Genomic DNA, 14,738 nt, shown 5'->3' on the forward strand with positions numbered 1-14,738 from the left:
ACCAGCCTGGTCTATATACTGAGTTCTAGGACAGCCAGGGCTACACAGTGAGACTCAGTCTCAAAAAGTAAATAATGGAGCACTTAAAATTTGGACTGGATAAATGGCTCAGAGGGTAAAGGGATGTTCAATTCCCAGGACCCACGGGTTAGGAGGAGGAAAGATGCTCTCAAGTTGACCTCCACCTGTGTGCGATATAGCTCACACATGTCCACATGCATGTGCACGCTCATACACACACACACACTATGGGTGTAATGGAGTTCTTTTTCCTTATTAAAACTCCTTAGGCTCCCAAAGTCGCTGTTTGCTAGTTACCGTAAGAAAGCAGGGGTCGGACTCCAAGGCCAGGCACGTGTTAAGCACAAGCCCCGCCCCTGAGCTGCATGTCCTGGTTAACTCAGATAATGGAGTTGGTGCGGGTGCTGAGCAGATCTGCCTGGCTCTTAGGCCCTGGTTGTCCAACAGGATGAAATCCTTCTGAGCTCCTGGAAAGTCAGTCCCGTCAGTCACTGCCGTAGAGCTTCCCTACCTATCAGATGCAGCCTTATCTGCTGCTCCTTCTGGATAGTGCCACTCGCAGGAAAAGCCAAGTGCCTGGACTCCAGGCGATGCCCTGATCTCCAGAGCTCACCCACCCTTTCTCCCACCTCTCATTCTCCACACGCAGCCAGGCCGCTGGTCGTCACGGGAAAGCAGCATGTCCACCTGGACTTGTTTTCAGTGAGACTAAAGGACTTCTACTCAATTGTTCTCACTTGCATCTTGCTTTTGGAGCAGGAAGTTAGATGAGGGTTCCCTTTTCTCCATTGTCGTTGGCAAAGTTTTACTTTTTATTTTTATTGTTTTTTTTGTTTTTTTTTAGGCAATGTCTCCTGTAATGCAGCAATGCAGAGTGGCCTCAAAGGCATCGTGTAGCCAACAGTGGCCTTGAACTCCCTTCCCGGTCTTCCTGTTTCCGCTTCCTGGGTGCTGGGATTGCAAGTGTGCATCACCATATCGGGCTTTACCTGGTCCTGAGGAATCAAACCGAGGGCCTCGTGCATGGCAGGCAAGCACTCTACCAGCTGGGGTTACATCCAGCCTCATACTCTTTTTGGCTTTGTACTCTGGAAATACAAATCCCTGGAGGCCTGGGACTACTCAGGAATCCCCAGTTTTTCTCTTCAGAGTTCAAAGGAAAACGGAGAAAGTCTACTACCTCTTCCTAGAAGAGGAAGGACTTACCGTCTGTCAGTAGTTCACTTTTTTCAATCTCCAGTAAAACCAGTATCCTGAGCCCTCTGGCAGCCATATCTGAGCTAGAACCCAGAAGCTCCCTCTGGGTCAGGATAAGGAGAATAGGTCACAGTTGCTGGACAGTGAGGTCACAAAAAGGTTTATGTGCCCCAGACTCCATGGGGGTGGGGCCTAAATGATAGAGGGGCCCTAGAGGCCCCCCAAGCCTAGATTAGGGACATGGTGTGGGAAAGGCAGCGGGGACGGGGGCCTGGGGCCTGGGCAGCCAAGGGGCCTGGAGAGATGAGGGCAGGAGCAGGGAGGGGCCAGTCAGGATGGTGAGGAGAAGCCGGAGACAGAAGCTGAAAAAATTGACCAGGCTGTGCAGACAGGAGGAGGGGCTCAGGGTGAGGGGGTGGCAAGGCAAGGGAAGGGCAGGGAGTTGACAAGCAGCAAGAAATCCAGGGACAGGTCCAGGAATAAGGCAGGCAAGGGAGGGTGAAGGCCCGAGGTCCTGGAGAGAGACGGGAGGGCTGGATTTGCTAGTATAGAGTTGAAGTTGAATGAACCCCAAGGCAGGTGTTTAAAAAAAAAAACAAACTAGTTTGAACATCAGAGGAAAAAACACAGATGTGACCCCCACAGAACCCCTTTGTCCCCTTTCTCCTCTGGCAGGTGAAGCGCAGCTGCCCTTCTTGTGGCCTGGAGGCTGGGGGTGAAAAGAAGGAGAGAGGGAACCCTATTTCTGTTCAGTTGTTCCCCCCAGAGCTGGTGAGCCTCTAGGGTTTGGGGAGGACAGCAACTGCAGGGCTGAGGGACACCCTGTGACTCCCCCTCCTCCCTCCTGCTCCTCCGCAGGTGGAACACATCGTCTCCTTCCTCCCGGTCAAAGACGTGGTCGCCCTAGGCCAGACCTGCCACTACTTCCATGAAGTGTGTGACGCCGAGGGCGTGTGGAGGCGCATATGTCGGAGGCTCAGCCCACGCATCCGTGACCAGGGTTCCGGTGCTCGGCCCTGGAAGAGAGCTGCCATTCTTAACTGTACACTTCCCTCAGTAACTTCCTCCTCTGCCCGCCTCACCCCCTTCCTTACTCTAGGGACTTCCTTCTCTGTCAGGTTGTCAGATGACCTTTGCAGCCCCTGGCAACATTTTGTCTGGAAGAAACTTATTAGCCTCAAACATCTTCCATGGAGACTTCCTCCAAGGCTCGCTCAGGCCCCCTCTGACAAACAGCCCGTTCACAGCTCAGTTACTATTTTAGCCATGTCTCCCTGCGTGCACCAACCCTTCCAGCTCTAACCCTAGAGACAGCCCTATTTCCCAGATGTGGAGTTTCTTCTTTTACACCAGAGTTATCATTGTGTGTGTGCATGTGTGTGCGCGTGCGTGGGCACACACTGGTGCATCAGGTAGTTTATGTGGAGGCCAAAGGCTGACACTGGCTGTCTTCCCCTCTCTGTCCCTCTCTACCTCATGTATTTTTAAATATTTACCTTGATTTTATGTGTGGGTGTTTGGCCTGCATATATGTCTGCGCACCACACGCACACAGTGCCAAGTAGGCCAGAAGAGGGCATTAGACCATCTGGACCCGGAGTTACAGATGGTTCTGAGCTGCCATCAGGGAGCTGGGAACCAAACCAGGTCCTCTGGAAAGAGTGGCCAGGGCTCTTAACTGCTGTGCCATCTCTCCAGCCCTACCTTATGTTTTGAAACAGACTCACTGAACCTGGAGCCTGCCATTTTGGCTCGCCAGAATGGCCAGCCAGCCCCAAGGAGCCTTCTGTCACTGCTTCCCCTTTCCCCAGCCAGTGCCTGCTAGGCTTCAAAGGGCTCCATACCAGCTTCTCCATGGGTGCTGGGGCTCTGCACAGCACATAACTACACCCTCAGCCATCTCCCCAGATTTTTGTCCTAGGACAGTGGCATGAAGTAACTTTTCTTTCATGTTTGTGTGGATGGTGCACTCATGTTTGCATGTGTTCAGACACATGCACATTGGGATGCCTGCGTGTAGATACCAAGGTCGATATCAGGCATCATCTCCAGTCACCTTTCCATGCTCTAGTCAGTCAAGCGGAGTCTCCCAGTCAAACCCAAAACTCGTCTCACTAACTAGCTTCCTCCGAGATCCCTTTCTCCCTCTTCCAAAGCCAGAATTGCAGACAGGCCAAGATATCTGTCTCTCTCTCTCTCTCTCTCTCTCTCTCTCTCTCTCTCTCTCTCTCTCTCTCTCTCTCAACTCTGGTTCTCATGCTTGCAAGGCAAGAACCTAACCACCGAGCCAACTCCCCAGCCAGAGACAAAATAATCTGTTGTGGTGGTGGCTGTCCTATTCATTACACAATAGGTAGCGGTACCAACTCCCAGTGTCTCTGAGGGACAAAATCACCCCAGCTGGAGAACAGTGACCCAAATATTCCACGTCAGAAAGGCCCTACCTAGTCGCTTCCTTCGAGAACACACAGAGAGAGCTCAGAGAAAGCTGACCGGAAAGGCAGAGATGAGAGAACATGGCTGCATTGTCTTGGCTTCCCCTATCTCTCTTCATTCTGCGGCTTTTCGGGTTATTCTTATGCTTCCTTGATGTGTGTCTTACAAGGCTGGCCTAAAGAGATGCTTACTGTGAAGCACAGGTGTGACATGGGACAGGCAGAGGTAGGGCACAAACCCAAGTTTTCTGTGTCACCCCGGGGAAGGGCCCCAGGTCTAGGGATAGGAAAATAAGATCTCAATACCAGGGCGTCTGGAAACAAAATGTAGCTCACCCAAGCTTTGACTCTCACTGCTCCTATCACCTCAACCCTGAAACCATCCCCTTCTATTCTTCAGATACGAAGGGCCTGTATTTCCAGGCTTTCGGAGGACGCCGCCGCTGTCTCAGCAAGAGTGTGGCCCCCATGCTAGCCCATGGCTACCGCCGCTTCCTACCTACGAAGGACCACGTGTTCATTCTCGACTATGTGGGGACCCTCTTCTTCCTCAAAAATGCTCTGGTGTCCTCCACCCTTGGCCAGATCCAGTGGAAGCGAGCCTGCCGCTACGTGGTGCTGTGTCGTGGTGCCAAGGATGTGAGTGGAGGCGTCCTGGGTCTCTCCCCTAAAGAGACATCTGCCCCCTCACAGGGACCCTGAAAGCAACCCCTTTATCTATCGTCTTCTTGTTTTCGTTTGTTTGTTGCTCTGAGATTTGAACTCAGGATGTCACACATGCTGGGCAGGCACTCTACCACTGAGTCAGAGCACCACCTGAAGCTCTCGTTCCCTAACCTGGGACCCAAGCTTTTCATTTCCCATCCCATGATCCACTTGCTCTAGCCTCATCCCATCCAGAGCCTCAGAGCCCCATACAGCATCACCTTGTTCCACAGTTTGCGTCCGACCCGAGATGCGATACGGTTTACCGGAAGTACCTCTATGTTTTGGCTACTCGGGAACAGCAGGCAGTGGTGGGCTCCACCGGTAGCCGGGCCTGTGACTGTGTGGAGGTCTATCTGCAGTCCAGTGGGCAGCGGGTCTTCAAGATGACATTCCACCACTCCATGAGCTTCAAGCAGATCGTGCTGGTTGGCCAGGAGACCCAGCGGGCCCTACTGCTCCTCACAGGTGCGACACGGTGGTTTGCAAATGGCCAGCAAATTCTTCAGGAACTGCCCAAGAGGGAGGAGAGAGAAAGGGGTCTGCCAGAGAGCGTTCTACCTGCTGCCTGCTCCCACTCTAACCCCAGAAGTTCTAGAATTCACATAGAATTTCGGATAAATTCTCAGGCCAGGGATCAATGTTCATGAAACACCATATAAATGGGATGTGGTGATCTCCCGAGGCAGGGGAGTCCTGAGTTCATGGTCATTTTTAAGCTGCACAGAGACACTGAGGGCAGGCTACTAAGACTTTGTTCCACAAATAGGAGTGTGGAGTAGATGGTAGAGTGGGTCAAAGACTCAGGGTAACAAGCATGAGGAGATAAGCGTGGGTTCCCAGAACCAACATAAAGGCAAGTAGGTAGTGCAAGTCTGTAATCTTATGATGGTGAGAGTGAAGATGGAGACGGGTGAATCCCCAAGCCTTCAGGCTGGCTCGTCTCCATATATAGTGGTAGGGATGAGACTGTAACACAGACAGGGTGAAAGGTAAGGACCCACACTGGAGGCTGTCCTCTGACTTCTGCGCATGCCCAGGCTAGTACAATGCTCTGTTAAGTAGTTTGGAAAGCACTGTTCCAATGAATATCTGATTTTAAAAATCCAATCTCCTCCTAGCGTCCATGCGAGGCCCTTCACTTTGCATCCCAAACTGCCTACTTTCCCAGTGTCCTCAGTCTTAAGCCTGAGACCCTGTGGACTTCCGAATGCCAGGCAGGAACCTAAATAGCCAGGCTTTGTTCTTCCCAACACTCAAATTAAGAGTCTGCAGCAGCTAATCACTGGGTCTGCTCCCCATTCCTCTCTCCTGTTTTATTTTCAAGGCTGACGTCTGGGGGCTGAAAGCTATTCTCTCTCTTCCCCCCTTTCCTTTTCTAGTCTTTCTTTCTCCTTATTTTATTTCTGTTGTTGCTGAGACAGAATCTCACTAAGTAGTTCGGTCCTGCCTGGCCTAGAACTTACGATGTAGATCACGCTGCCCTTGAGCTCACAGAGGTCTGCCCGTCTCTGCCTCCCAAGTGCTAAGATTAAAAGCATGTGTCACCACACTGTATCCCCCCACGCCGTGTGTGCACATGTATGTGTTTGTGTGTATGCAGGCATGCATACGCCATGCACATGTGGAGGTCAGAGGGCAACTTTCAGGACTTATGCTCTCTTCCCACCATGGGTCTCGGCAGTTGAACCCACTTGTCACAAGTGCTTTTACCCACGTGGCCATCTCATTGGCCCTCCCACCCTTTCTTTCCCTTGCCGCTCTACTGTAGGGCAGGTATCGTTTCTGTTGAGGGTCCTATGGGATGCTTATCTGGTGATCGATGGATCCCCTCCTCCACGTAATGGTATGCCTCCCTTCACACCCCCAGAGGAAGGGAAGATCTACTCTTTGGTTGTGAACGAAACCCAGCTGGACCAGCCGCGCTCCTATACAGTGCAGTTGGCCCTCAGGAAGGTGTCTCGATGCCTGCCTCACCTGCGCGTGACCTGCATGGCTTCCAACCAGAGCAGCACCCTCTATATCACGGGTAAGAAGCCCCTCCAAGGGTTGGGGAGATGGCTCCATGGGGAAAAGTACTTGTTGTGCAAGGTTGAGGATAAGCTCAAGCTTCCTGAACACACACAGAGCAGGACCCAAAGGCAGAGATGGGGCGGGGGCAGTCCCTGGAAACTCGGAGGCTAGCCAGTCTGGCATTAAAACAGCAAGCAATCCTACCTCAAACAAGGTGGAGGGCACAGACTGATTGACACTGAGGTCAATACCTTTGACTTTGATACGAATATGTGGCACATACATGCCATCCATACCTATATACATATCACATAACACACACACACACACACACACACACACATATTAAAATTTAAGAAAAAAATCTGTATCCCTCTGTCTTAAGACTCTAACCTTGGGCAGATCCCCCCATAGTCCCAAACTCCTTAGGGCATCCTAGTGACTGTGGCTAGCTCCCCGGCATCAAAGCCAACCGCTGTGTTGGTTGTACGAGACTCCCTGCAATCTTTCAGCCTTAACCATCACAGGTAGGGCTTTACCCCTAGGAAATGGGTGCCCAAAGCTGCTGAGCTGAGGGCTCCCGACCCCCCAGACCAGGGGGGAGTGTATTTTGAGGTGCACACCCCAGGGGTGTATCGTGATCTCTTTGGGACCCTTCAAGCCTTTGACCCTCTGGACCACCAGATGCCGCTTGCTCTCTCCCTGCCTGCCAAGGTAGGATGCCGGCATGGACAGCGGGGCAGAGGAGAGGGTTGTGCTCTAGGGGTTGGAACAGTAGATCTGGGTGGGACAGGGGGACTCAGGGAGAGGAGGCCAGATGGGACTGGTTAGGGGCAGTTCTGGAGCTGAGTTTCCTGGGAACTGCGAGGCTCACTTGCTCTTGCTGTCTTAACCTCCCTAGGTCCTCTTCTGCGCTCTTGGCTATAACCATCTTGGCCTGGTAGATGAGTTTGGCCGAATCTTTATGCAGGGAAATAACAGATACGGGCAGCTGGGAACTGGAGACAAAATGGACCGAGGGGAACCCACGCAGGTGAGATTGTTTCCTGTGACTCTCGTCCAGTCTCCTAAGCCCCGCCTCTCTGCCATGTTCCCTAGAAACCACCTTCACATAAACACCCAGGGTGCTGCTGCAGGCCTTACCCCAGAGGTCTGTTCTGTGCAGAGCACACTACCTATGCAGAAGGGATTGAGTGGAGGAGTGGGCTGGGGGACCTGGGCGTGCTGAAGTACTGGAAAAGGCAAGATGCAGCCCAAGAAGATGGCTCAGAATGTCAGTCAAGTGCTTGTCACGGAACCCCAGAGACCTGCCTTCAGATCCCCAACACCCATGTAAAAAGCTGGGTGTGGCAGGAAGCACCTAGGGTACCAGCACTAGGATGGGGAGACAAAGGCTCCCAGGGACTCGTCAGCCAGCCTAGCCAGCTGGTGAGCCCCAGGCTCAGTGAGAGACCCTGCCTCAAAACAAAGATGGAGGGCAAGTGAGACAGACACTCAGCGTGGACTCCAGCCTCAATAGGCACATGCATGGACGTGCATTCTCCAACACAAACGCATATGGTTTTAAAAGGCTCAGATAGGGCAGGGCCTGCGGGTTTGAGAAGGCTCTATCACAGAGAGGAGAAGGCATTCCATGTAATGAGAACTGGTAATGATGAAGCGTTCACCTAAGACAGTACAAAAGGCTGCCAGATGGACTAGATGGATCCCAGTGGGAGAGCACTCGCCCAGCATGTACAAGATCCTAAATTGAAACCCTAGCAGGAAAAAAGTAGAGGGGGAAGCAAGAGAGGGCTGGGGATTGTTTAGCTGACAGAGAGCATTCTTTATATGCACAAATCCCTGGGTTCCATCCCCGAGCGAGCACCACATGAAAACCTGACATGGTGGTATAAACCTGTAATCTTTTCTTTTGTTTTGTTCTTTGAGACAGGGTTTTTCTGTGTAGCCCTGGCTGTCCTAAGTACTCACTCTGTAGACCAGGCTGGTCTTGAACTCACAGAGATCCACCTATCTCTGCCACCCAAAGCTGGGCTTAAAGGCATGTGCTACAGAGGACCCCGATTGACACTTGTAATCTTAGCACCAGGCAGGGAGATTGGGAGTTCAAGGTCACTTGGCTCCATAGGGAATTCAGGGCCAGCCTCTGGGAGGTCCAGTCTTGACAAGAGAGAGAGATGGGTAGAGAGATGAGAACAAGAGACTGGTCAGATGAGAGCAGAGAGGGCGCCTGGAAACCACTGCACTATGAGGCACAAACATGGGTGAACCGATTCGGAAAGGAGACAGGCAGATGCAGGCAGTGGCCATGGCTGCCACAGAGGAATGAGGAGGGTGACCAGTCAGGGATGGAAGGCTCACTTAAATGTATGGGACTCTGGCACTACCAAAACCAGGCCCAGTGATATGTGACGCTAACCCCAGTGTGTGATCCGTGAGACAGGAGGACCATAAACTGAAGATCACCATCAGTTACACAGTGAGTTCTAGACCAGCCAGGCTACATGAGACCTGTTAGTCGCTATTCTCTTGCTGTGAAGACCAAGGCAATCAGACAGGCCTGGCGCTGGAGGTCACACCTTTTAATCCTTTAATTTTCCTCAAACAGGGCCACTCCCTGGTGACTAAGCACTCAAATATATGAACCAAGTGATCTTGAACTCCCAATTTCCCTTCCTAGTGCTAAGATTACAAGTGTGAATCGGGGGCCTCTGTAGCACATGCTTTTAAGCTCACAGGGCAGCTCTCACTCAAAGCACCACAGGACCCCATCCCCAAATGAAGAGCTATGGAGATGGTCATCAGGTAACAGTACTTGCTACCAAGCCTGATGACCTGGGGTTCAGTCCCCGGGAGCCCTCAGGGCGGAGAGACAAAACCGACATGCAGAAGGTGTCCCCTGCGGCACCCTTGCATCACTCGAAGCAAACTAAACTAAAACCTAAGCAAACAATCTTTAGGCAATAATACGACGCACTATAATCACATCGCTCATGAAACATGTAACGTTTAACCAGGCCTAAGGGGAGGAGAAAAGATCTATTCAAAGCCAGCCTGCCCTACACTGAGCTTAAAAATCAGCCCGGCTATATATCAAGTCTGTGTCTCAGATAAAAAGTAAGAAGCGAGTTGAGGATGCACGTCAGTGATAGAGTGCTTCTCCGGCATACGCAAGACTAGATTGAAGCCAGTATTGTTTAGGAAACTGTAAGTGTTTGTTCGAGAAAACAATAAAAGCCACCTAGTACAGTGCTGGCCTTGCTAGGGAGGATCTGAATTTGATTCCCAGAAATCATGGTTTTGTTTTTGTTTCGTTTTTTGTTTTGTTTCGTTTGTTTTGTTTTTTTTTAAAGCCAGACACAGTAGTGCCTGATTATAGTCCCAGCCATGGGGAGGCAGGGGAGCCTCCAGGCTGTCTCAGAGAATCAAGGCAGACCGTGCCTCAGGCATGACAGCTAAGGTTGCCCCTCTGAACACCGCAAGCATACGCTCGCCAGTGTCCGTACCACAGAACAGCCATGGACAAGTTAGTAGTTAGTGGTGGGATTTCAGTTTGAGTTTTGAGACAAACTTGGTAGCCTGGTTTGGACTGGAACTCACTTTAGTCCTCCTGCTTCCCCATGCCTGGCTGACCTTTCGTTACTTGCTGGTATTTTGTAATAAAGGGTTTCTTTTTACTGTGTGTGTATGTATGCAAGATTGCACATGTGTAGAAACATGTGCAGGTTCCCCTGGTGGCCAGAAGAGGGCAGCAGGGCTCGCCTAAGGCCGAGCGTATTTCCTGAGGAGCAAGAGACAAAGTTCTTGCCAAGTGCCATGCAGTCAGACTTTGGGAGGCTTTGTGTGCACAGGAACGGCAGGGCAGACTTTCTGGGACAGAATCCTCTTTTCTTCCAACTCCCAAGACTGCACTCTGCCCCAAGCCTACCACTCAGCTTTTCTCCAACCTGGGGTGCCCACCCTCCTCCAGGCTGCTAGCTACCCCACCTTAAAGGCCCTGGCCCGGTTGTCTGTCTGTCTGCAGGTTCACTATCTGCACCGCCCCATCGCCCTGTGGTGCGGCCTCAACCATTCCTTGGTGCTGAGTCAGACCTCGGATTTCAGCAAGGAGCTGCTGGGGTGCGGCTGTGGGGCCGGAGGCCGTCTTCCTGGCTGGCCCAAGGGGAGTGCCTCCTTTGTCAAACTGCACATCAAGGTCAGAGCAGGGTCAGGCAAGGGGGCCTTCAGGGAGGGTAGAGCAATAGAGCCAGGTGGCCCACAAGAGGAGGGGGTTATGCCACAACGTGCCTGTGGAGGGCAGAGGACAGCCTGTGAAAATTGGTTCTGTCGTTGCTTCATATTGGGCACCAAGCGTGGCCGCAAGTGTAGCCATCTCACTGGACTCCTTTCTCAATTAGAGTCTCACTATATAGCCCAGGCTGGCCTTAACCTCCAGCTTTTCCTGGCTTCCCTGCGTGACCAGCTCATAGCTGCAGCCCTGTAAGGGACCCATTGGTTCCGTTCCCCCTGTGCTGTGAAGTCCCCTCCCTTGCTCCACACGGCTCCCCACTCTCCTTAGCTGACCCTGCTGGTTCTGTCCAAGTTCACATGGGTCCTGGAACATAGCAAGCTGAAGCTCGCTTCCTGGTTCAGGGCCTGTCCGAGAGGGACCAACACAGCACCAGGTTCAGTCGGCTTCCTGGAAGCCCCTGGCAGTGTTAAGCCTCCCTCAGCCCCACCCCTTCTCTCTTCTAAGGTCCCCTTGTGTGCCTGCTCCCTCTGCTCCACCAGAGAGTGTCTCTATATGCTGTCCAGCCACGACATCGAACAGTGCCCTGCCTATCGAGACCTGCCAGCCAGCAGGGTGGGGGGGAGCCCTGAACCTAGTCAGGGGGCTGGAGCCCCCCAAGACCCTGGGGGAACAGCCCAGGCCTGTGAGGAGTACCTCAGCCAGATCCACAGTTGCCCCACGTTGCAGGACCGGATGGAGAAGATGAAGGAGATTGTGGGCTGGATGCCCTTGATGGCTGCCCAGAAAGATTTCTTCTGGGAGGCACTGGACATGTTGCAGAGGGCTGCTAGCGGGGGTGGTCCAGGCACCTCCACCCCTGAGAGCTGAGCCCCTCTTCCTAGCCTTTCCTCCTGAAGGAAGTCAGGCCCTGGACTAGAGCTGAGAAGAGACAGAGTGTCAAAGAACACTGTGTGTACACGGGGGTGGGGGTGGGGGTGTGGGGTGTAGTGCTGTGTATGTGGGAAGGGGAGGGACCTCTTTTATAAATGTGCAGGGGGCTGCCCAGGAGGGGGCCCCCAACCTGACTATCATGAACAAGAGATTTGATGGACAAGAGAATAAAAGGCTAAGGCAAAGCCTGTTTTGAAACCCTGGGGCCTTATGGGAGGGAAAGGGGTCAAGAACGGAGGGCGGCCTGCTGGGAGGGAGGAAAGACAGAAAGAGCACAGGTTGTTGAAGCACCAGCACCACCCCCAGCACCTTCCCCTTCTCACCCCAGAAGCCCCACTTTGGGATGTGGAGGCCAGGCTTGGTCTCGTGGACTAAGCTGGACGACAGATGAGCCTTACTTTCCCAGTTGGGAGCCTCTGTTGGGCCTGGAACCTTAACCTGAGTCTGCTCGTTTTGTTCGTGACAGAGCCTCAGTGTGTGGCCCAGGCTGACCTCTCTAATCATGCTGACTCCATCTCCAGAGAGCTAGGATGACAGGTGTGCCTCCGTCATGCCTGCATCAGACCAGTAGTCTGACCGTCACTTCGGGGCCCCTCGCCCCAGCCCTCTGCACCCTGTTCTCTTGTCTTCCAAGCCTGGTCTCTTCTACCCTTCCCCTTACTTCTGCACTTTCTCCTCTTTGCCCAGGGGCAGGGTCACTCCACACACACTCTCCATCCCTCCTCTGTACCATAAATAGTTGGAAGAGAAAAGAAGGGTCAGAACTCTCCTTCTTTGGCCTGATCTGTTCTGTGTTAAAGAGGAAGTCTTAAGTATGTGCAGAAGTTCCTGGGGAAGGGCTGCAGGCCTGTAATCCCAGCCCAGGGGAAGCTGAGGCAGGGAGAGCGAAAGCTCTGGCTAGCCAGTGCTTCGTGGCAAGACTGTCTTAAGCAACAAGAACCATCCAGAAATGTGTGGTGGGACAGTGGATAGCCAAGAGACCCGAGGACATCCTGTCTGAGAAAGCAACAGGTGAAGAGGGTCCAGTCTGCACCTGGAAGTCTACAGCAAACACCAGGTCCCAGGCACAGAGGACAGGACAGAGGGCAGTGGCACATGACTAGATGATGATCTCTCCCCTTTGTTATTCCCAGAATTCTCTAGTCAATTAATATATGTCCGAGACCTAGAGAGGCCCCTGTAGGGACTCAACCACTGTCCCAGCTGTCTCCCTGTCCCGCCTCCCCTGCTGCCCGCCCAGTTGGCCAGTCCCCACGCCCACACACCCCAGGCTGCTTCATCTGGTACTGATTATCCCTGCTGCTGCTGCTGCTGCTGCTGCTGCTGCTGCTGCTGTTTCCAGCACTCCCCCTACACAATGCTGCCTGCTGCCCTAACCTCCCTGCTGGGGCCATTCCTTCTGGCCTGGGTGCTGCCTCTTGCCCGAGGCCAGACCCCCAACTACACGAGGTAGGTCTCCTGTCTTTCAGATGCCTTCCAGAGGGAGCTTCAGAATGCTCGTGAGTCCTGGGAGGGCTGTGCCTGCGGGTCTTGAAGCTCTTCTGCTAGTAAATCCCTTGTCCTCTTCAGATTCAGACCCTGTCTGCTGCGAGGCCACACTGGTCTGCAACTTCCACTATTCCCACTCCTTCACTCCCACTCTGCTGCCTTAAATGTCCCTCTCTACTTAGAGACATGCCCCTCCACGGAGCTCGAACCCAGAAAGCCAAGACCTTGAACTTGTCTGTTAGCTGACATTCGGGAAATGAGATTGGGGGAAGGGCAGTAAGCACAAAGTCAGGTACTGGTCCTTAGCCGGAACACGGAGCAGGGCAAAGGTGGGAGCCCCTAACTGGATGTCCACTGTTGCTCTCCTCATCTCTCTTGCCCCCTCCCCCTCGTGGCCTCGTGGCTTGTCACATCTGGAAGTAGTTAGGCGCGGCTCCTGTCCTTGACTGCCAGGCAGGACGAGGGGGGGGGGGGGGGGTAGAGAAGGCTAGGGGGACTGCAAAGGATTCCCGGAATTCCTGCCGGCGTGGGGGTGGAGCCTCTAGGGGATGGAGAGATGGCCCCGTTGCCTAGCCCCACTTCCCCTGGTCCTTGGACAGGAGTCTCTGCTGGGGCTTCTCCAACACATTCTCCCTTATTCCCTGGGCTTCCCATTATCACGAGCCATCTCTGCCATGGTCCTGCCTGACACCTCTTCTGTCCTCCAGACCAGTGTTCCTGTGTGGAGGGGATGTGACCGGGGAGTCGGGTTACGTGGCAAGTGAGGGTTTCCCCAACCTCTACCCCCCAAACAAGAAGTGCATCTGGACAATAACGGTGAGATGGCTCCCTCTGGTCACCATTGCCCTTTATCAGTCTCCCAAGCCAAACCCTGACAGCTCAGGGAACTGTCTCCTCTTCGGTCACAAGGGTGGCAGACCCACAGTAACACGCTCTGAAGCATTCCAACCTTCCTCCTCTTTGTCCACTCCCACTACTGGAAATTGAACCCTGGGACTTAGGCATATTAGGCCAGAGCTCTACACTGAGGTACATCTCAGCCTTTTATTCATTTAGGTTTGTTTTCGTGGTTTGTTTGCTTGTTTTTAATGTGTGTGGCCATGAGTTCTGCACACCCTTGCATCCCTATATGCAGAGGTCAGAGCAGAAGTTGGGTGTTCGAGAGCTGTGCTGTTCTCCACCCTGTTTTCTTGAGACAAAGCCTCTCACTAAATCCAGAGCGATTTTGAAAGCCAGCAAGCCCCAGTGATCCTCCTGTCTCTGCCTCTTAGTGGGGCTAGGGTTACAGGGATATGCACGGAAACTTCAATGCTGCCTTTTATGTGGGTTCTGGGGATTTGGTCTCAAGAGTGAGCATTTTACCCACTGAGCCATCCCCCCAGATCCCTTCCCCTTTTGTTTTTGAAACATGGTCTCCGTAATTAAGGGCCTTTACATTTATAATCCTCCTGCTTCTGTTTCCCAAATGTGGGGTCCCAGGCACACAATGCCACCTTTGGTGCTGAGCCTTAAGTTTTTGGAGACAGGATCTCACTGGGTAGCTTAGGCTGGCCTTGAACTTTGAGGCGATCCTATCAGCACAATACGCCCTGGGATTACAGGTGTGAGCTGCTATACCTGGTTTAAGCCTCAGCTTTTTATGGAAAAGAATTGCCTAGACTCCACCCCTAATTAGCCCCTGTTCTCTCCCTCCAGAGATGCGAGGCGGGAGCGGGGTC

At 53.0% G+C, this 14,738-nt stretch overlaps 2 protein-coding genes across 2 annotated transcripts in view; both read left to right on the top strand.

The window, feature by feature from the left end:
• Positions 1-1,458: 1,458 nt before the first annotated feature.
• On the top strand, positions 1,459-11,714 carry Fbxo24 (F-box protein 24). Its single transcript, XM_032887121.1, is given in 11 exon segments — positions 1,459-1,485; positions 1,488-1,625; positions 1,894-1,989; positions 2,077-2,260; positions 4,054-4,292; positions 4,592-4,826; positions 6,229-6,387; positions 6,964-7,085; positions 7,273-7,404; positions 10,396-10,566; positions 11,107-11,714. Coding segments are annotated over 11 exon segments (1,866 nt in total). The 3' UTR covers positions 11,470-11,714.
• Positions 11,715-12,741: 1,027 nt separating this feature from the next.
• Positions 12,742-14,738, top strand: part of Pcolce (procollagen C-endopeptidase enhancer) — a 6,726-nt gene continuing 4,729 nt past the window's right edge. The window contains 2 exon segments of the mRNA XM_032887081.1: positions 12,742-12,981; positions 13,728-13,836. Coding sequence (XP_032742972.1) covers positions 12,890-12,981; positions 13,728-13,836 — 201 coding nt within the window. The 5' untranslated portion in view covers positions 12,742-12,889.

Source organism: Rattus rattus, chromosome 16 (assembly GCF_011064425.1).
Source record: "Rattus rattus isolate New Zealand chromosome 16, Rrattus_CSIRO_v1, whole genome shotgun sequence".
In the NCBI taxonomy this organism is placed as follows: domain Eukaryota; kingdom Metazoa; phylum Chordata; class Mammalia; order Rodentia; family Muridae; genus Rattus; species Rattus rattus.